The 21244-nt window shown below is 40.5% G+C and overlaps 1 protein-coding gene across 2 annotated transcripts in view; it reads left to right on the forward strand.

Annotated features, from left to right (window-relative positions):
- SLC35F1 (solute carrier family 35 member F1) overlaps positions 1-21244 on the forward strand; it is a 370737-nt gene that overhangs the window by 312244 nt on the left and 37249 nt on the right. For both annotated transcript variants that reach the window (XM_074333488.1, XM_019740997.2), the window contains exons 4-6: positions 10995-11154; positions 16368-16524; positions 18356-18408. In XM_074333488.1, coding sequence (XP_074189589.1) covers positions 10995-11154; positions 16368-16524; positions 18356-18408 — 370 coding nt within the window. The remainder of the gene's footprint in view (positions 1-10994; positions 11155-16367; positions 16525-18355; positions 18409-21244) is intronic.

Consider the following 21244-nt stretch of genomic DNA (forward strand, 5'->3'; position numbering starts at 1 on the left):
GAGTAAGCAAGCTCTGAATAGTTTCATTAGAAACATCTATCCCCATAAAAATTCTCTAATTTTCAAATAAATCTTTCCTTGAAATAATAACAACATTTTACTATATATATCAGCAAAGTGGCTTGTAAATAGCAAAATTTATACATTAAAATCAATAGTATACTTTAAAGTGCTTCTTTTATTATTATAATATACTTATTCTGATGTGGCTACCATTGTTCAAATATTTTAGAATCTCCCTTTTGAAATCTTCAGAGCCAATTTGAAGTCCTGCAGGTAACTTCTCCTTCCTTTGGATCCACAAGTTTAACACAAAGTAACTAGCTTAATCCAGCATTGCGGTTCTTTCCAATTAAATGAATGAATGAATGAATGAATGAATGAATGAATGAATGAATGAAACCTACTCTCAAAGAATGAGCAGTTGCTTCCGTTAAAGAAGCAACTTTCCAATGAATGCTCCAAAAGCAATTTCAAAGAGTCCAAAATGTTTTTAAGCAATGATACCTTCATTAAAATATACCCATGACCTTCCAGCATAACTATCCTGAATGAAAACCATGTTCATATGAAAGAAGATTAGATATATAAACACCCACATGCCCTGCTCAATAAGTGGCAGTTTTCTTTCCTTTAAAAAAAATTCTCATTAATTTCAAGGTACACCTTTCTTCATACATGAACATAGTTGATGCAGTAGTCAGAATAATGGTCCTCCAAAGATATTAAAGTTCTAATGCATGTAATATGTAAGTTTGTCACTTTACATGGCAGAGGAGACTCTGCAGATGTGATTAAATTAATGAAATTAAGATGAGGAGAGTACCCTAGATTATTGGAGAAACCCCAATGTAATCACAAAGGTCCTTTGAAGAGGGGACAGGGGTCAGAGGATGGAGATGTGACAGTGGAAGCAGAGGTGAAAGAGTCAAAGAGAGATTTGAAGATGCTACACTCCTGGCTTTGAAGTTGGAGGAAGGGGCCACAAACAAAGGAATGCAGGTAGCCCCTAGAAGCTGAACAGGCAGGAAAAGGATTCTCCTGGAAAGCCTCCAGAGGAACACAATCCTGTCAGCACCTTGATGTTAGGACTTCTGACTATAGGATAGTGAATATAGGTTGTTTTAAGGCACTAAATTTGTGGTCATTTGTTATAGCAGCAATAGGAAGCTAATGTAGTTGGAGACAATATTTAATTCCTCCCCAAACCCCAGGTGGATTTGAAGGCATTGACCTTTTGAGGGCCTTCTCCAAAAAAACCAGAAACATGGTACAAGAGCAAGCTTCTCTTGCCCATTTGTATTTATGTTTCCATTCTTTGAGCAGAAAGTCCTGTTGGGAAGCTGTCCCTTCTCGGTGGTTACCAAGATGCCCGTGTTACCTATGGTGCTTGGATGGGCTCCTTGGAGGATCGTTTGGTGCTGTCCACCGAGGATAGATGCACGTGAAAGCACTCCCATGCCATGACTGCCTGCATGTACAGAAATACTCAATCACTCCAGAAAACTCACCTGCAGCAAATGGTTAAGCTAGGAGGGGATTCTTGCACCTAGGAACAGAAAAAGAAAGAAACGTGCACAGCCTGCTTCCTTTGGCAATGCATTTGAAGGGATGTGTTTGTTCATCAATCATAAATCTGTAAAAGCTTGTGAGCTTCTTCAAGACTGAAGGGTATAGTCTTAAGACTGCTAAGACTTTTTAAGACTCATACAATGAGAACTCATAAAAACACCAACATATGAAAAAATAGCAGGAGTTATTTTTGTCCCTCTTCTTCCTGTCCTCCCTCTTGTTTATATGTTCTGGGTTGCAGGCCATTTCCAGTGCTGGAGCCCTTGAACAGGAAAACAGAATATGGCTGAGTGTTTTCTGGGGCCATCAAGTAGGAGGCTTTGTGATCAGTTCAGGAGCTGTGACACCATCTGAGCCTGAGAATGATGACAGGAACCAGCTCCTGCACGAGGTGCTCCCCTTCAGCTCCTCACGGCCGGAATCATCTCAATAAGCAACTTTAGGCAGGAGCAGATACCTCAATGACAGCAAATCTCCCCAAATGGTTCAGAGAAATTGACATTATTCATTGCCTTAATTATTCATTCACTCAGCATCTACTATCTGCCAGTCAGTGAGGTACTATGGACTTGCTCAGATGTTACGTTTTTAGTGAGTTCTCTCCTGCCACCCTATTTAAAATCACTATTTCCTGCCCCATTCAGCACTCCCTACTCTCTCCCCTGCTTTGTTTTTCCCCATACAGAGTGTGATATGCTGCGCTGAGTAAAATAAGGATTAAAATGTGTCTGTTGGGTTCCAAAACAGGGGGTGCATTTTTGAGCAATTTTGATGGAGTTGGAGAACAGAACCCAGATTACACTCGGTTGAGGGGTTGAATGAATGTTGAAGAGATGGAGACAGTGGCTGAATGCAACTCTTCAGGAAGTTTGGCAGGAAAGGAAGTAAGAGATGGGTAACAGCCAAAAGGTGGCATATGAGGAGGCTAAGGACTGAACACTCAGACACACCAACTTTGAGGGACAAAACAAAAACAAAAAGAGTCCATAAGAAGACAGAAGGAAGGAAGGGCCAGAGATATAGGAGGGAAAAAAGACAGATAAATCAGGACTGAAGAGAATTCAATGAGAGAGTGGTCAGTAATGCCAAAGGCTGCAGAAAGGTTTAGTCAAAAGTGGCCATGCAGTGCAGCTTTGGTGGTCATGGAGAAGGGACTGGTTAGTATTGGCATCACCTGAAGAGTGAATGGGGCCAAAATACCAGAGGCAGTGGCTGTAGATTCATCTTTCAGGAAGCCTGGCGGTGATAGGAAAAGACAAATAGCTACAGAGCAATGGGGCATCAAAGGTGGGATCTGGGCGTGACCATACAGCAAAGGAAAAAGGCAGCAGAGAGGAAAGAATGAAGATCCCTGAGGGACACCAGATAGCTGCTGAAGCAAGGTCCCTCAGGGAACAAGAGGAAAGGGTCCCAAAGACCTGCAGGCACAATCGCCTCTACTGCCAGGCAAGTCTTTAGGGAAGGGAACTGGCTGTGAACTGGAGGAAAGAAATATGTTTGTTGACAGCTGTCCACTTGGACCGAGATATAGAGTTTTTTGCTTACTCTGGTGTACCCTGCACCTGTAGCAATGCCAAGTATTCAGTAGGCATATAATAAATACCTGCTGACCGAATAAATAAATGACAAGTATAAAGTGATGAAAATCTGATTTTGCCTTTTTTTTTCCAAACAAAACCTGGAATAGCTGAGTGAGACCTACAAATAGATCCTGAAAAGTACAAGATGTTTTCCTCTAACTCTTGAAATTGTTTCTCCCTGCTGTTTTTATGCTGGGAGGAATCAAAAACAATGCAAAATTAATGTAGAATTAATATTTTATCAGAAAATGTTCATCTCCTTCAATATGTGCATTGAAATGTGTACTTTCTTTAATGCTGTTGTTAATGTTCGTATACTCATGAATTCCATAAATAAGAAATGCAAGTGACCGTAGTAGAGCTCAGCTGACTGAAGGCAATGACTTCTCCAAAAACATTCAAGATAGCCACACAGCATCAGACAGCCATCGCTAAAAGCAAACGACTAATTCTACACTTTGTCCTTATACCCTTCACCTTCTTTAATATTAAAAAAAAACTGCAGACAACCGGTGGTTATTTCCTCAATCCCCTCAGAGTCTGCCCTCTCTCCCAGAGTGCTCTTAATGTAAGCGAGAGCCCACAAGCCTGCTGGACTGAGTTGAGGCTGACCCAGCCTAGACCACGGTTGTTGTAACTGGACCCTGTGCACCTGCTACTCCACCTGGACCTTGACTGCTTCAGCTCACTTTGTGTAAGGAAAGTGGCAGACCTCAGATCACATGCTGGCCCTGACGCTACCATGTGACTTCAAGTAAGGTACCTATTATTAGCTTTAGTACTCCATTTTCTCATCTGTAAAATGGAAAAATAAGAACCTGGCATTGCCCTTGCTATATGGTGGACACAAGGAAATGTACATTCCTTGCTTTCTACTTTTGGAATCCAGTTTGCTGATAATAAGAGCTTTGTTTTTAAAGCTGATTAAAGCTCCAATGATGCTTGCCTGGAAAAAATTTGTCCTCTGGGACAGCTCTGTTCTCACCCAAGGCAGATTTCCCTGCAGCGGAGCTAGAAAGCATATGTCTCCTCATTAACTGCATCTTCCAGTGTTTTCCTAGATTTCTAGGTACTTGTCCCAGATTTTCAGCACATGGTACTGTCTTTTTTTTCTTCTTTTTATCTTAGTTGAAGCAAAAATAGTAAAGAGGATATCCTTTAACAACTTAGAAGCTCTAATGAACTGGCACAGGGGAACATAAAATTCACACATTTAAATCCTTATCAATAGAAATAAGAAAAATAGTTTGGTGAAAACCTTTATCTAAATTCTGAAAATAGGACATTTCCGGGTAAATGGCTGTCAGGTCAGCACAATGATATATTTCGTCAGTTTGGATCTCTTGGGCAACATGGTAGGAACACGGCTTCCTCCAATATGAATAGTTTAAGACAATAAAATCTAAACACTAAGTCTTAAGGTATGGGGTTGGGGGGAGGGGGGATGGAGGGTAGAGGTGTTGTGAATAAAATTGTCCTGGGAGGAAAAGAATTCTGGAGATGTGGAGAGGGTAAGTGTGTCTACCAGAAAAATCTGCTCCACATCAAACATACTACTTACTCCCTGGAACTATACTCCTGGTTGGATTTTCAAATGTCTCTGGGATAGCTGCATGTCCAGGCCACTGAATTTAAATGGATCTTGATTAAGTGTGAATGTGCATTTCCCAAATTATATTCCATTCTCTTCAGCTGGACTGTCAGCGAAAAGAGGACTTTTGTTGTGTCTGTGTAACTGGTTTGTCTTTTTTAAGATCCTTCCCTGTTAACAATTCAGTTTTACTCACCGGAGGTGAATTTATAATATACATCACTTTTAGGAACACAGGAGAATTGCCAATTAGAAGCAGAGGAAGGGAGAATAGGGAAATGTTCTTTTTCCTGGAATCACCTACCAGTTGCCTCAGGTTTAGCTCTTGACAGCTGGGCCACGTGAGGGGAGCTTTTTCCCAGTGAATAGCCTGAGGGAAGTGTAAATGAGGAGCTGGAGGCTGGAGGAGGAGTCTCTTTTGGGCTGAAAGGATTAGAAAGAGGGATGAGGTCACCTCTTCATTATGCTCTACTGTACTGGGAACAGTGGGCAGCTTTGTTTTGTTTTGTTTTGTTTTAAGGTTTTGTTTTCTTTTTGCTTTTTGTGTTTTTACAAACCACCCACTGCCCTTGAGAAAGATTGGTCTAACTCTTGTAGATTTTTTCACTCTTATAACATCTGTTGTTCTATACATTTTGAAAGTAGTGTATGTGCAATAGAGGAAATTTGGATACTATAGAAAATTTGGGCGGTGGGGTTGAGAAGATTCAGTTATCCTATTCAAAGATAGCCATTGTTAACATTTATTCTTATAACTTCTAATTTTTCTCCTTTCAGAGATTTTTATGCCTAATATTATGATGTGGAGATCTGTGGGATCAGTCCCAGAGAGCAGTTTCCAGGCTCTCGGCCTCACGTGGAAAGGTGTTGGCTCGGGTAGTAGATGGCCATCAGCAGTGACTAGTTGGCCATCAGCTGTTACCGGTTAGCCATTAGCCACTGATATAACTGCCGAAGCTGAGCTAGCAAGCGCGGACTGCAGTTAACAAGGGGCTGTTGGTTGTCAGAGAAGCAGATGGTGGATTGAGGATCATGTGGATCCTACTTCCTGTGTCTCCCCCGGCCGCCAGCAAGACTGGGGTGCAGGAGGACCCCTCGTTGGGGTACTGGTGGATGTTTGCTTTTGTGTCTCGGCCAGCCGACATCGAGAATGTAGTGGTATGAACCCGTTATCTGTGGCTCCATTGGTGTTCCTTTTGGCCTCACCATATCCTGCATTCTTGTGCGGGGAGTGGGAGCTGAGACCCTGCATAACAGGATCCTTAATCAAGAAACACACATTTATGTCACCCAAACCAAGTATGGAATAGAAGGAATGTGGAGGGACTCCTTCCTCCCCATGATACCACCCAGGCCGAGGAAGACTTCCATTCCCTTCCAAATACTTGGAGAATGGAGGAGAACTCTCCCTCTCTCTCCATGCCTTCTGGCTCCACCCCAAATGGGAAATAGCTAATTGGACATCTAGTACGGGACTTTACCACTTGGTTAGGTTTTTAATGCCTTAAAAAAAAACAAAGGAGGAAAAGAACTTTTCTCAGACTGTTTCATTTCTACCTGCTTTGAGATTGGGAAGCACTTTCCCTTGCTGGAAGGACCCTCTAAAACAGTGTCCATTTTCCCTAGTGTATCTGTCTAAGCAAGTTTAAGTGTAAGTTAAAGTTGGAGTGGGAAATAGGAGGCAACACCGCCTTCTGCAATCCAGGTCTAATGTTAATACACTGGTATCTGATCTCCATTTGGTTCCTTGGGTCTCTTAGGTGAACCATGTGAAATTGTCAATACTCAAGCAACTTGACCTACAAATAAGCCACTTCAAATGGATCAAGCTGTTATTTTCTGTCATTTAGAATCTAGAGGAGAAGAGAAATAACTGATTGGAACCACAATCATCCAACATTAGTGAAGCAAACAGTGCATGTATCATTTTAGACACAAAAGACAACCTCTAAATATAAACATTTTACCAGAGTGAAAACATAATGCAATACTGATCTCTTCTGAAGCTATTTCAGGACCATTAGTTGAAGATAAAGAACATGCCATGCTGACTTTTAAGTCTAAGGACAAAATGAGAATGCCTGGAGATTTCCTGAAATGTCTGTGTTTAATTTGCAGAGCAATTCTCCCACCTTAGTTTCCTAGATTTCCTTGTCGTCTTCATCCACATTAAAAGCATATAAGCTGACAAGTCAGAAAACAGGAAATAGCATGGCGTGCTAGCTTTATGACGTGTATGACATTCTGGTGTGTTTACAAATCTTTATATGTACGTGTCAGGTGATCCTATGTTTAGGGAAGACTTTTAGAAAGAACAGAAGGGGAAAGAAGAATACAGTCCCAGCTAGGGTTTCAGCTAGGGTGCCCTGCAGCTGGGCCAGGGCTTCATGCTGCATTTCTGGGGCAAAGCTGGAGAGGCCTCCGCTGCAGAAAAAGAAACAGGGAAAAGGAAGGTGGCAACTTCCACCTGGAGCCTCCCCAGGGGCTGGCATCGCAAACCGCAAGGCCCCCTGGCAGGTGTGAGGTGAGCTCCACTGTCCCAGCGGACATCCGCTCTCTGCTCCCCATGGTCCTCTGATCCCACCCTTCTGGGGCCGGCCTCCTAGCCGTTAGCTTGCGGGAAGGTCCCAAATCCAGAGGGATTATCAGGGGAGGCCCCCAGCACACAACTGCCATAGTATCCCAGACTTAAAGTTCTGAACTCATGTGGTCCAAAAGCTTGAAGAATAGTCTGTGAAACCAGGATACAACTGGGGATATCCAACTACTCTAAGGAGGCTTGGCAGCCTCTAAAAGCAGATTTCACTGCTAGATGGAAAATAAGTGATCTCCATGACACTACTAGGTGAGTGTGGTAACCAGGAGAGGGTGGAGGAGAGACTTATGAGCATGAAAACCAGATGAGTGGCTATGAAACCAGACTGGGGTGGTCTGGGGAGTGGTGGCATATGGAGGCAGCATATAAAGGAAGACAAAAGCTTGATTGGGTGTTGGCAGGAAGGGAGGAGGGTTGGTGTGTGTGAAGCAAAAAATAGAGAGGAGAGAGAGCAAACAGTTAAATGAGGCTACAAGCCTCCAATATACTATACTTAAAAAAACAAACAAAGAAAATGTCTAATGTTATTTAATGTTGACTTGTGCTGTTGTCCTAAAAACAATGTAAACACAGGTTTTTAATTGCTATTAAACAATTGGGAAGGTGCACTTGAACTCTGATCTAGAAGTCCAGAAAGTAGTTAGTATTTTACCCCCAACTCTGACACTCACTTGCTTTATTCTTGGATCTTCAATTTCCTTATCTATAAAATGGGTATAGTCATAACTCCCCTAGAGGGCTGTTACAAAGATTAAGTAAAAATAACGTGTTTTGCAACTATAAATGTAAACTTAATACAATCTACTGCAAATGTTATTTAAAACTACTGAGATCAAATAATAATGTTGGCACTGTGGCCTAACTTAAGAGAATTTGAACACGGTGTGTCTCAGCACCTTTGTTGATAAAATCAGATAACAGGAGTGTGGACCTCTCTGGCAGGTATCGCCTGAGAATTAATGACGTAGAAGAGTAAAATTACTTTAAATCTTAGGGAAAAAAAGATACTATGTAAATCTAAGGGATAACGAACACTTTTCTTTCTCAAATATTCTGGATGTTCTTTTCAGAACATAAGATGATTATGAAATAGTACTTGTTTGTTCATTTTTTTGGTACTATTTTATAATTTCCTTTGGCTATAAAATGTATGCAAAGAACAACCGTAAGTCTATTAAACAGATTAATGACGTAATCAGGGTTTTGTTGTTGTTCTTTTACTTGTTTAACAGGCATCTATTATAATGCTTCTCTCTTTTATTACTCTAACAACCACTTTGCTAAGCAGTTAAGCTACCAGAAAACTATTGGAAAATTATTTTGTCAGTATGTTTTATGCTATATGACCACAGGGGAAAGGCTGAAGCCAAAAATCACTAAAAAATAATAGCCTGTTTACTAACAGCAGCTACCGAATAGTTTCTTTCCTGTAGTTACAGATACCGTGGTGAGACCTCCACCTGTAGCTATCCCTGTAATTGACCTTCATTGAAATATTGTTCAAAAAAGAATCATGACAGAACTACCATTGGTATCAACTATTTAAGTGGCCATTATTAGCACATCACTTCTCTTGAACTTCTGAGTTCCCTACTTTTAAGTAAAGAGGTCACAGTGATTCTAAACTGGGGAGACCCTGCCCCCAAGAGGCACCTGTAAATGTGTAGGAACATTTAATATTATTATTATTATTATTATTATTATTGGTCAGGGCCCAGCAATGCTAAATGCCCAGCAGAGAGCATGGGGACAGCCTACAAGATGAAGAATCGTCCCACCCAAAATGTCAGTAGCAGCCTGAATGATGTCCCTTCTGATAGTCAATGATACCAAGTGGCGGTCCATTCCTGAATTCATCCAGCCACCCATTACTGATCCCACACTGTACGCTGAACACCAACCTTCCGTATCTGAAATGGCTCAGAAATACTGGCTTGGATTGTATTCTTCTTTCTCCTCCTGTTGTTTCTAAAAGTCTTCCCAACACAGAAGACCACCTGACACAAATAAGAATTTTTCATGTCGACCCATTGAGGGACTAGATCCCTGGACTCATCGTGTGCTTTGGGATTTCTGATGACACTGAGAACCAAAAAGGCTCACTCAGCCCTCTCCAAAGATTGGATGATGGCCGAGTTTACCTTCAGTAGTTCAGGAACGGAGGCCTTCAGCTCCATGGACCCAAGGCTTCCAGCCAGATAATGAAATCCCAGTTGTGGAGCATGTAGCTAAATATTTCAACTGTTGATTCAATCATCTCTAATTTTTAAAACAAAACACCAACTGTTTTTGCCCAGTGAACAGTTTTCACTGGCAAACTCAAATTTCCTAGTGTACTTAAATCGCATTTGAGGCCGGTTGTAAAACTGCCTTAGAACATTTTACCACATCAAGTAGGATCATTAACTTGCTAATTAACTGTGCAGGGAGCAACCCTGTGCCGTAGTACAATCCTACCAGCTGCCTCCCCTCCACATAGCCCCTCCGGGAGCGCTGTCACCTCTGGGCTCAGCCTCCAGCCTTCACAGTGTTACATTACCAGTCGCATGGCCTTTCATCACCTTATCATCTCACAGCAGCTCCGACAGCTTACAATTCTGATTGCTTGTTCCGTTTTGCAAAGGAGAAGACCAATGCACAGAGAAGAGTGAGGGTCTGCCCAGGTCAGAAAAAGCTTTCAGCATAGAGGGGATTCTGAGTGCTGTTTATAGTGACAAAAAGCCACTCTGATGGTCAGGGATTCTTTGCAAATACAGTAGTCCCCCTTTATTAATAGGGGATATGTTCCAAGACCCCCAGTGGATGGCTGAAACTGCAGATAGTACCGAACCCTATATATACTATGTTTTTTTCATATATGTACTCGAGTACTCAAATTCAGATCTTCTGACTCCTGGCACAGGGGTCTTCTCATTTCACCATGTTGTCTCACTACATGATCAGGGTGAACTCTCCACCAACTCTCAGGGTTTCCAAATCAGATGGAATCTCACTATTTGTGCAAAATGATAAGAAATGAAATAAAATGTGTTGTTTTTTTTCTGTAGTCTATTCAAATTTCTCTCTTACTACTCTTTTTTACAATAGCATTTAAAATTTTTGTAAACTTTTGATATTAGTATTTATATTTAGAGCAAATTTTCATTCTAAGAGTGAAATTTGAAGAACACATTAAAGTAACTTTTACTGGTTGTGGGAGATAGGTGTCTGGGAGAAATTAACTTCAACTTTTGTCTGAATTCTAACACTTTATAAAACATTATAAGACCTCTGCCCCCTCATCTCCGATTCCCAGACCTATTCCTGAAGTGGTGGGGCAATCTAAAATGACTCAGCGTATTCTCCCCACATGTGAGGTGTTCCCAGGGAGTCAGCCAGGGTGTGAGGCAGATGAGAAGCCAAACTGCCCTGACACAGACGAATCGTCCACACCAGCCTGACTCAGACGTTTGCTTTCTCCCCTTTTCCTCAAGGCTGGGGGATGTTTAAGTAAAGTTCATTGGAGTTTGTTTCTGAGTCTGTTATAATTGCATCAGTTCTGGATCGACACAAAACCTCAGGTTCAGGGGCAATAGCCTTTTACAGAGCTATTTTTCTCTACTATACGAAAACCTTCCTCCTGAACCTCCTGTTGTTCTTTACTTCCTCCCAATAGCTCCTGGATTGTTTCGTGATCCCAGTTGTGATTTTGCTCTCCTGGTTCTTCCTGCTGATCCGGTACAAGGCCGTGCATTTCATCGGCATTGTGGTCTGCATCCTGGGGCTGGGCTGCATGGTGGGCGCGGACGTACTGGTGGGAAGACATCAGGGAGCAGGTGAGTTTTCGTGTGTTCGCCAGGTTACTTGCCTCTGTGGCTGAGGCCAAGGCAAAACATGCAATGTTCCTGGTTGGGTGGAAAAAAGGAACCGGATCTTGCCAGTGTTTGTGTCTTACTCATGCTTGTTCTGCAACACCTAGAACAGTGGCTCATAACAGGTGCTTAATACATGTTCCTAGAGTGAATGAAGTCAGCAGCATACAGGCCTTGTGCTGTTTCTACAGGAATTCAGAAATACGGAGATCATGGTTAAAGCTGAGAGTCAGGACCCATTTGGAGATATTTTAGAGGCCAGAGCGGCCTGGCCCAGACCACCTGGCTAGAGATGGTGTCAGTGGGTCAGACAACTCCTGAACCACAGGCACCTTCCCCATCCCTTACCCCCCAACTCATTCTCTCCAAAGTCAGAGTAAGATTGAGCTTTCAAACTACTTGGTGAAGGTTGGTATATAGGCCTAATGGAGATTTGGAGACTAAGATTAGGAATACTTGATATTTTTATGAGAGAGAGCTAACTTTAGTTTCCTCAGGCATGGTTTTTGTTTTGTTTTGTTTGTTTGTTTTGGAGGGACAGTTTTTGGTAATAATCATAGGTAATCACCTTGTCGACCTACAATGTAAAGCTTCGAGATTTCCGCATCAAATTGCTATGACTCTTCTGAGAAGCCCTGGTCTGGGATGGTTTCCATAAGTGGAGGGGAGATGTTCGAAGTCCATGGCATTGACAACTCTGCCTTGGAGCCTATGAAGTGGCACATAATGTGGGAAGGACGCACACAATACTTACGTCCCAGTTCTGTGCTTATCACAGGCATACCTGATCATCCACCATAGGAAGCTGCCATGCCTTTGAGCTCACCTGAAAGGAGATGTCTTTTCCATGTTTTGCAGTAAAATCAAGTGGATGGGGGGAGGGGGGTTCACACAGTGTGAGGGATATAAATGATAAACGTCTAAGTATTGCTTTGTCTTGTGCACCTGAAAGTAATAAAAAAAATTAAAGTCCAAAGAATTAAATAAATAAATAAATAAATAAATAAATAAATAAATAAATAAATTCCCAAGTTCACATTCGAAAGAAAGAAAGAAAGAAAAAAAAAATCAGTGGGCCTATATGTACATTCTCTCTTTGCCACCTTACTTCAGCATGATAGACCTCCTCTGGAGACCATGTCTGCATTTACAGATGCGTGGGGGAAAAGATATGCAATATAGGCGGCTCCTGAGACCATTATAGACGTTGGAGTGTGTAAGAAGATTTAGTGAGACCAAAGAGATCCTTCTCCATAACATTTCTACTTTTTCTTTTCTTGAAAAACTTATGGATATAAAAGGGAAGTTTAGGAAGTAACAGCATTAAGATAAAACTCAATTAAAATAGCTCCTTATTATAAAATGTATATCTTGCTCTTCAAAATACCCTCTTCCTACCATAACACATTTATTGCATCATATAGTTCATTTATCCAAGATGTTAGATACCCATCACAACATTTTCTTATTATTAGACATAATTTTGTATGTATTTCAAGGAACAGAAAATATTTTCAGGGAGCTAGATAAACACAATCAAATAAAAGTGACAATTTTATTGGTGTCAGGTATTTTCACATGCATTAGCTCATTTAATCCTCCTAATTATGCAAAAAAAGTATTTTTATTCTCATTTTTGCAGATGAAGAAATCGAGGCTCAGGGAAGATAAGGAACTTGTGCCAGGGCTGAGTGGTGTGGCGTAGATGTGAAATCTAGCAGTATTCTTTCTCCCACAGCACAATACTTATTTTTCCATAATTGTGACTCTTATAAGAAATATACAACTGTTACATTGTAGTAAATTAGGTTAAATGACTTTCCCAGATTTCCCATAATGGAGGGGTTTCCCCAGATCTGGAACTTTTGGTGCCGAAAGCAAGAGAGTCCCAGGAAATCAAGGCAGTTGGTCATATTTAAAACTCAAAAATATTCAGTGAGATGGGTTGTTTCATAAATTGCATTAATAGTCTTTCAACTCTCCAGAATAGTATAATTCACTATTTAATTCTTGATCTGACAGTAAGTAGTGACTTTGAATAATCTTCCTTTTTCTCCTCCCACTGCCACACATAATCAAATATCCTTCTAAACATGGTGTTTAGTACATAGTATTAAGTACATAGTACTTAAACAAAAATCTAATAAGTAAGACCGATTTTTGCAAAGCAATTGTGACTGGGTTGATTAGAACCAAGAAGCAATCCAAAATGAGAAATGGCCCCAACGAGACAGGTGGTTCTTCAAAGGGAGTGATTGATTCAGTCTTTCTAACCACCATTAATCGAACACTTAATAAGTGCCAGATGATATGTTACAATCATTGCACATTATTTTGCATTCTTTTACTTTATTTACATTATTTTCCTGTGTCCTCACAATAACCTCATTTTAAAATAAGGAAGCTGAAGTACTGAAAGACCCTATAGCTTGCCCAATGTTCAACAGCTCATAAGGGACAGAGATGTGATTAGAACCCATGTCTACCTGAATTGAAACCTATTGCCCCTCGAAATCTTCACCATAGGATGAATTAAGAACTTTTCAGTCAGCACGATTTTTAAAATACGCATTGAGAACTTATAATTGCCAGGATCCATGCTCGGGAGCACTCACAATATAAAGCTGAGGAAGTCACAGTCCATGCTCCTCCACCCTCTGTGTAAAAGAACAGGTGGGAGGAAGCGCAGACGTGGAAGTTAACAAATAACAGATGTGGAATAGAATACAGTAGGTGGCACATACAGGGAAAATGGTGTGACAGTCAGAGGAGGAAGACAAGGCGCTGGGTTGAATAGATTTCTCATAATTTCAAATGTGTCCATTTACCCAAAATTTACAAAACATAACCACTCGTTGTGGTTTCATACATACGTAAATGACAGATATGCTGCGTATAACTTTCCCCATGAACACTGCACAGAAACTGGCCCACCATCTTAGGTATTTACTGCATTAACAGTACATAAAACATGGAGTAACATGTAATTTCCGGTTAATTAGATACAAATTGTTAATACAAAATATTAGTTTTAGTACTTTCTTATACTTACAGCAAACACTTCATTATATAATATGGTTGGATAAAATCATGTCCACGTTCATTTAATTTTATTTAATCAATTATATTTTTATACATTCTATATGTATATGTGTATATTTTTAAATGATTTAAAAGCTGGTAAATACACTTACTAGTGAAATTTTGGTAACTAATATTTAATATTTTTGTCATCGATAACTGGAAAATACTTCTGAACTTGCAGTTACACAAAATTGCATTATTATTAACAATAATTATCACCGCATTGGTGAAAATTCCAAGTATCAGGGAGTACAGTGCCTATAGTTGAAGGTTAGTTAATGGAATAGGCAATAAATGTGCAAAGAGAAGTTTGAAAAAAATTTGGTGAGACTCTTCATTGAAATTGTGGCCTCTTTTTAGGATTTTTAAAAGGTAGACTGATGTTCCACTAATCTATCTTAAAATGTTTCATTATAATTTAGCTTTCCTGAATCCATTCATATAAAATTAATTTCATTAACCACACATTCTATTAAGCAGCACTGCCACACTTCGCTAGTACAACAAAAACTGTCTTTCCTAATATTGACCCACGTCATCACAAGATTCTGAAATGGCTCCTGAAGGAAAAGTGACTGAATTATGTTCATTATAATTTTATAATTTTAGTAATGGATATTTTTTATTTTGTGGGTAATTCCTCAAATGAACTACTTAATATTAAGTTTTGTCGTTATTTTCTAGTTGACATAAAAAGGATTAGTCAGGTTGCTGAAGATGACACTCTGTCACAGAAACCTTACTTTCCCCAGAATATGCACCCAGCAACCTCCCACAAGGTCCGGTTTCTCACTTTTGCCTTATAGCGTTCTTGCTCATCTGTTCCCCATGCACCCAGGGAAGCTTCCGGCCCTTGCAGATGCAGATTCTCAGCTCCATTCCCTCCAGGGTGACTCCAGAAAGCTGTCCTGCCTTTCAGGGTCTCTTTCCCTTTGTCTCTGATCCTTACCAGGAGTGGAAACATGCCTTAGAAAAGGTGACACCATTTAGACTGATTATGTACTCTCCCAAGGTGACCACAAAGGAATGCACAAAGAGGTCTTTCCCCAAGCCCAGCCCAGATTCTTTTATGTGAATCTACTTCTAGAAAATGCTCAGTGCTCCCAAATGAACAGTGAGAATCTGATTCTACAGTTTTATATTGTTCTCGCTAATCTGGAAATCGAAGGCTACTCAAGGCGAGTCTCCCTTAGAATGATGCTGGAGCGAGCACCCATCTTATCCCGCACTTCCTGTGCCCCAGAGCTGCACGTCTGCCCAGCTCCTGTGCACTGACCTGCACAGGACAGAGCTCGAGACTGGGTACCAGCCCACCAGTGAGGCCACCCTGGCTGCTGGTCTCTACTCTCCTTCCTTCGCTTCATACTTCCTGCAGTAGAAAAAGTTTGCCTAATTATAGGAAATAGCCACATGCAGCATTTATTAAAAATTGGACATAAACCAAAACCAACAAAACTTGAGTTTAAAATAGATATTTTTTATGAAAAAAGAAACTGTTAATATAATGATGAATTGCATATATTTTCACTCTTAATGTTACTTATTTTAGGGGAGTTGAAAATTTCAACCCATAATCAATTTCACTCTCATTTTCTAAGCAAAGACACATTTTACTCATGGTCAAAATAAAGTTTCAACTACTTCTGTTATAGCTTCTCTCCCTGTCTAGCAGACAGTGGAAATGCAAACTGCTTCTGTTTGTTCTACACCATGTTCACTAAACTGTTGGAAAGCGCCCTGCAGCAAGTATAACACGTGCATGTGTTAGCAGATATTCATAGACACATACCTGGACGAAGATACAAGGCTTTGTGGAGATGGTGCAATCTAGAAGGAACTGGTTCCTTTCTTAGCTAAGGAGGACTTTTGGTTGAGTAGGCATGGGCAACCTTTTTATGTTGGAACGTAGCTGGAGCACACATAAACAAATTTTGCTAAAGCTCAGTTGGCAAGTTCTAGAACTTCTGTAAAAATGTCAGAATGGAATAAGCATAGGAAGCTGATTTTGCTGGTGTCAAATTCTTGTTAGGAAAATTTTAATGAAGTCCCCACTGTTTCTTTTTGTTTGTTTGTTTGTTTGTTTTGGTTCCTAGGGGAAAATAAGCTGGTAGGGGACCTTCTTGTCTTAGGAGGAGCCACACTGTACGGTATCTCTAATGTCTGGGAAGAATACATCATCCGAACCCTGAGCCGAGTGGAATTTCTGGGAATGATCGGACTCTTCGGGGCATTTTTCAGTGGAATTCAATTGTGAGTAAAAAAACAAGAAACTCAGACAGTAGAGACTCTTAGGGCTATTCTTACAATTTTTTTTTTCCTTTGGGGTAGAGTTGGTCACATTATTTTATAATAATCAAGGCTGGAAACCTATCATCAACCTCCCACATGAAGTCTGAAAACTCAATATATTTACTAGTAAATATCTCCCAAACTCAACAAGTTTATTATGACTTATTAGAAAAACATTTAATGGACTGTGAAGATAATTTACAAGAAGCCATTAGAAGTACATTCATTCTCCCAAATCAGCCAGTGGGGATTTATTTAGAGAAATAGAAAAACTGAATTTAAATGCCATGATTTGATGCACTTCCAAAAAAGGGACATTCTGTTTACTAGTACTACTGCCACTAGAAAACTTACAGTTTAAATTTCTATAATTTTTTTCATTTATTGCCCATGAATTTGCATGAGTGAATCATATTTCAAATTCATCTCTGAGAAATTTCGTGTTTCCATTTTCCTTGAACAGGTGAAGCTATAACAGACATTCACTAAACCTCAAAAAGTCAAAAACACCAATTTTGCAATAATTCTGGCATTGCAGCATATAAATCATCACTGACTTGTGCTTCCAAAATTGTGAGAATAAGTCCATCCATGGAGACTATATATTTTAGTTTCACATAAGAGATAAAGAATGACAGTGCGCCAAATCTGTTTTTACAAAGCAAGCAATTCCGATTTCACCAAATCACTTTCTACAAAGCAAGTACTTTGTAATTGTTAGTTCAGTGCCTGTAATTACTTATGGAAGATATTTTGGCATTACCTTAAACATATTTTGCAAATTGGCTCTTTCCAAGAATCCTCTATATTTCAGTATCCTCAGATAGAACTGAAAAGCTCCATAACAAACAAGGCACAGAGATATGGGAAGACTCTCAGAGGATTTATTTTTGGTTCATTTTGAAAGCATGATGGCATTTTAAAGATCCTAAATTTGGTGCTTTTGATTTGTGAAAGGAAAAGAAATTGCCTGGTTCAACTATTCGTAACCAACATTTTGTAGATGGATGGCTCATTTTATGGATTATTATTCTTGAATCCAAAAAATATATTCAGATATCTAGCGCTCATTTGCTTCAGTTATAGCCCATTAGAGCCAACTAAGCTCTTCAGAGACACTGCTACCCAAATAATGCAAGTGGCATAGGGGTGTTTTTGGCAAATGGGATACACTGAGCGCACACTGAAACCAAATAATGCTGCTGGAGTGGTGCCAACTCCCCTCCTGGTCCTCTTCCAGAGCAGTGGTTCTCAGAGTATGGCTCTCTGACCAGCAGCTTGCCACCACATGAGAACTCCTAGGAAATATACACCCATGGCCCCCACCCAGATCTACAGAATCAGAATCTCTAGGAGTGGGGTTTCAGAAACTGTTTCAACATGCTGTCAAGATGGCTTTTTGTACATTTAGGTTTGAGGACCACTGCCCTAGGGCATGCGCAGTCAGAAAATTGATTAAACCTGTAAGTGCAGAAATTCTCCGAGCCTCGCCATTTACTTTTCCGGCAGTATCTACGCAAGAAACAAAGACTACAGGCAGACTGGGTGGGGTGAGTGGGAGGTGTGGGCTCCACCGTGCCCACTGGCACACGCTCATGGCTCTAGCCACAGCGCGCAAGATCCTTCAGGGGTAAGCCTTAGACGGCCTACTTAGACCTGCCTCTGCGCAGCCCAGCGGTATTTTTGAAATTCAATTGGTTGCTTCATGATTTGTATAAATCCGGTAAATGAAAAAGAGAAGAAGAACGCGTTATAATCTTGCTCATCGGGTCCACTTTCTTTCAATTTGCAGAGCGATCATGGAGCACAAGGAGCTGTTAAAGGTGCCCTGGGATTGGCAAATAGGTAAGGGGCTTGCTCACCTAAGATGCTGGTTTTAGGGAACCTGAGAAACGAGTTTGAAGAGTCACGTGGGTGGGGGTGTGGCAGGAACAATGAAAGGATTTACAACGCAAGGGACGAAAGAAAATGCAATCCGCTTGTCATTTCAGAAATTCTTGCACACTGTAAGAGATGTATGATTCATAATGTTTCCTCATTGAGCTTTTGCCCATTATCACCAAGATGCTGTTAGTGTAGATGCAGAAGTATGTTATTAGGTTAAAGACCAACCAGAAAGAAAGGATACCCTGCGGCGGTGGTGGCACATAAATGACAGCAATTTGCTCTAGCCAAGAAACACAAAACTGATGTGATCATTAAAAAGTGACTCTTCAGAAAAGGGAAAAAACTGAACTTAACAAAAGGACATGAATGAAAAACAATGTAATAGACATTCTAAGCCCATAAAAACCTTTTCAGAAGGGAGCATTTTGCACATAAGAAATGGTTAATTCATCCCCACATGGACTTGGTGGGAAATACTGGACACTGTTTCAGCTAGTTAGTAGTCATCCAAAGCACCTCAAATTCCACTGGTTCCTAAAATTACTTTTATCTAATAAAAGTAAAAAATAAGGACAAGGTTTTAAGATCCTAGGTGATGCTCTAATGATCACACAGAAAACCCTAGAAGGGACTGACATTAAATAACCTCAGACCAAAAGCTATCAACTCAGTGTCTATACAAAGAAAGGAGCACAGAGCTTGGCTTATGGGGATGCTTGGAAATTGTGTGCACAGTGAATGTAAATGGGGTGAAAATACAGATGCTTCCCCACAATTGAAGCTGGCTGCTTGAGCCATCTCCAGTTATACGAGTTTTCATGGAATTGACAGCAGCAGTCAAATTATGCTTTTATGAGCAAGGACAACAATGACATAAACTTCCCTGCACCACTTTACCTTCCCGCGGCCCCAAAGCAAGGCCACTCTGCTGACATAATTCCCTCTGAAGGCACATTGTGAGCTACAGAATTATGCATGAACCTCCCTGGGGATTATTTCTAGTGACTTCAAGCGCTGACCAGCCCTTGTGTCTGTCACAGAGTTCTGCCACTTAATTTCTCTCCATTTTTTCTATAGAATAGTACAATTAAATGAAAATCAATAGACAGGAAGACGTGGGGGAAGGAGAGGAGGGCAGCTGTGAAAGGAAACCAGCTGCAGGTTACAGATGCACTTGATTTTGAGACTCTCAGAACTGGGAAACAAAATGTTACCCATGCTGGGTAACACTTCCCACACAGTGGTCCATGAGTGTAAATTAATTTTATATTAATAGCAATCATAAAAAACAATTTGTCCTCTAATTATGTGGATGTCATGTGCATGTCCACTGAAGTTCTGTTATAATTCAGTGTTAGTTAAAATGTGTCATCAAAGGTCATTTTATTCTGAGATCTCACATTGCCATTAAAATGCCAGTCCCCTGCAGCCCAAGATGATGAAAGATGGTGTAAAAGAAACACCTTGTGGTGCTATTCATTTAATTCCTGATTTGAAATGACTCCAAATGGTCTAGAAAGAAAATCAAATATTCATCCTTTTCTTTCCGAAACATTGATAGGTTGGGTTTGAGATTTTTTTTAATATACCAGGGCTACCTTTGTCCTCATTACCTCACCCTGACATACTACAAGGTTCTATTATTTAGCTTAATTCTAGGCACATTGAATTCAGTGAATAAATGTTTATCAAGTGAATGAATGAATGAATGAGAAGAGGGTGGCAGGAGACTTTCAGCTTGACATTGCACTTACTTTCTGGGGAACCAGGAGATGGAATACCAGCTGCTGCGACTTGTGGACCAGAGGGGCAGGGAGACATCAGGGGGTCAGCATGCTTCTAAAGTGCCCCCACACCCCCGCAGTCTTTGGGAAGTCTCCCAAGAGTGCCCAGCTCTGCTCTCTGTGTCTAGGTGGAGAGCTCACAGTCTTAGTGACGAGACCAGAATCTAAACTATCTTCATCTCCCACTGTAGGTCAATGCCTTTCTCTCCCTTCCTTCTCTCCACGTCAGTAATCTCCTTCATAAAGGCTCTTGAATTGCTCATATGGTGGCCACTTTCTCAAAGTAAAAAGATATTCTGTTCTTATGAAGTAAGTGGAATAATTAATACATTTTATATTTTCTGGACTTGGAAGGCATTTTTTTAAACCAATTCTGAAATTTTCCCATAACATTGTCCAATTGCAAGATACAGAATAATTAAAAGCAAGAAGATAACAGATATTGTTTATTTCTTTGTTTTACTCTACTGAACAGAAAGACGGGGTCTGGTTAGGTAATCATAAATTTAAGTAAAACATATGACCTAATAGAGCTCAAATGTCCTCCTGGGGAGCAGGTGTGTTCAAGTCACAACTGGAAATCTAATAAATAACTTAAACATTCCCTTATCCCATTTGCCATATTGTGTTAAAGGACATGTGAACAAACGTAAGCTGGCATGAAAGTCAAATGGCAGAGGAAAGCAGTAGCGTGCTGTGGGTCAGCCAGCACGCATCTGTGTGAGGCGGGCGGCTTCTTCACTTTTCATGCTGTGGGTGACGCTTGTTTTGGTTTTAGTTTTTCCCGAAGGCCAAACAGGACATTTGACCTTTCCCTGAACCCTGAAGATGGGATCATAGTACCACAGAGCAGGAAGGACCTTAAAGAAAAGAAAATTAAGAATATACCTTTTCTTTCTGTCTTTTTCTTTTTTTTATGTTGAATTGGAGACCTAGGGAGTTGAGGTGATTTGACGAAGCTCTCTCTGCCTGTGGAGGGTTATGTGCCCTGTCACAGCAAGGCCCACCAG

This window comes from Rhinolophus sinicus, linkage group LG05, assembly GCF_036562045.2.
Source record: "Rhinolophus sinicus isolate RSC01 linkage group LG05, ASM3656204v1, whole genome shotgun sequence".
Taxonomy (NCBI): Eukaryota; Metazoa; Chordata; class Mammalia; order Chiroptera; family Rhinolophidae; genus Rhinolophus; species Rhinolophus sinicus.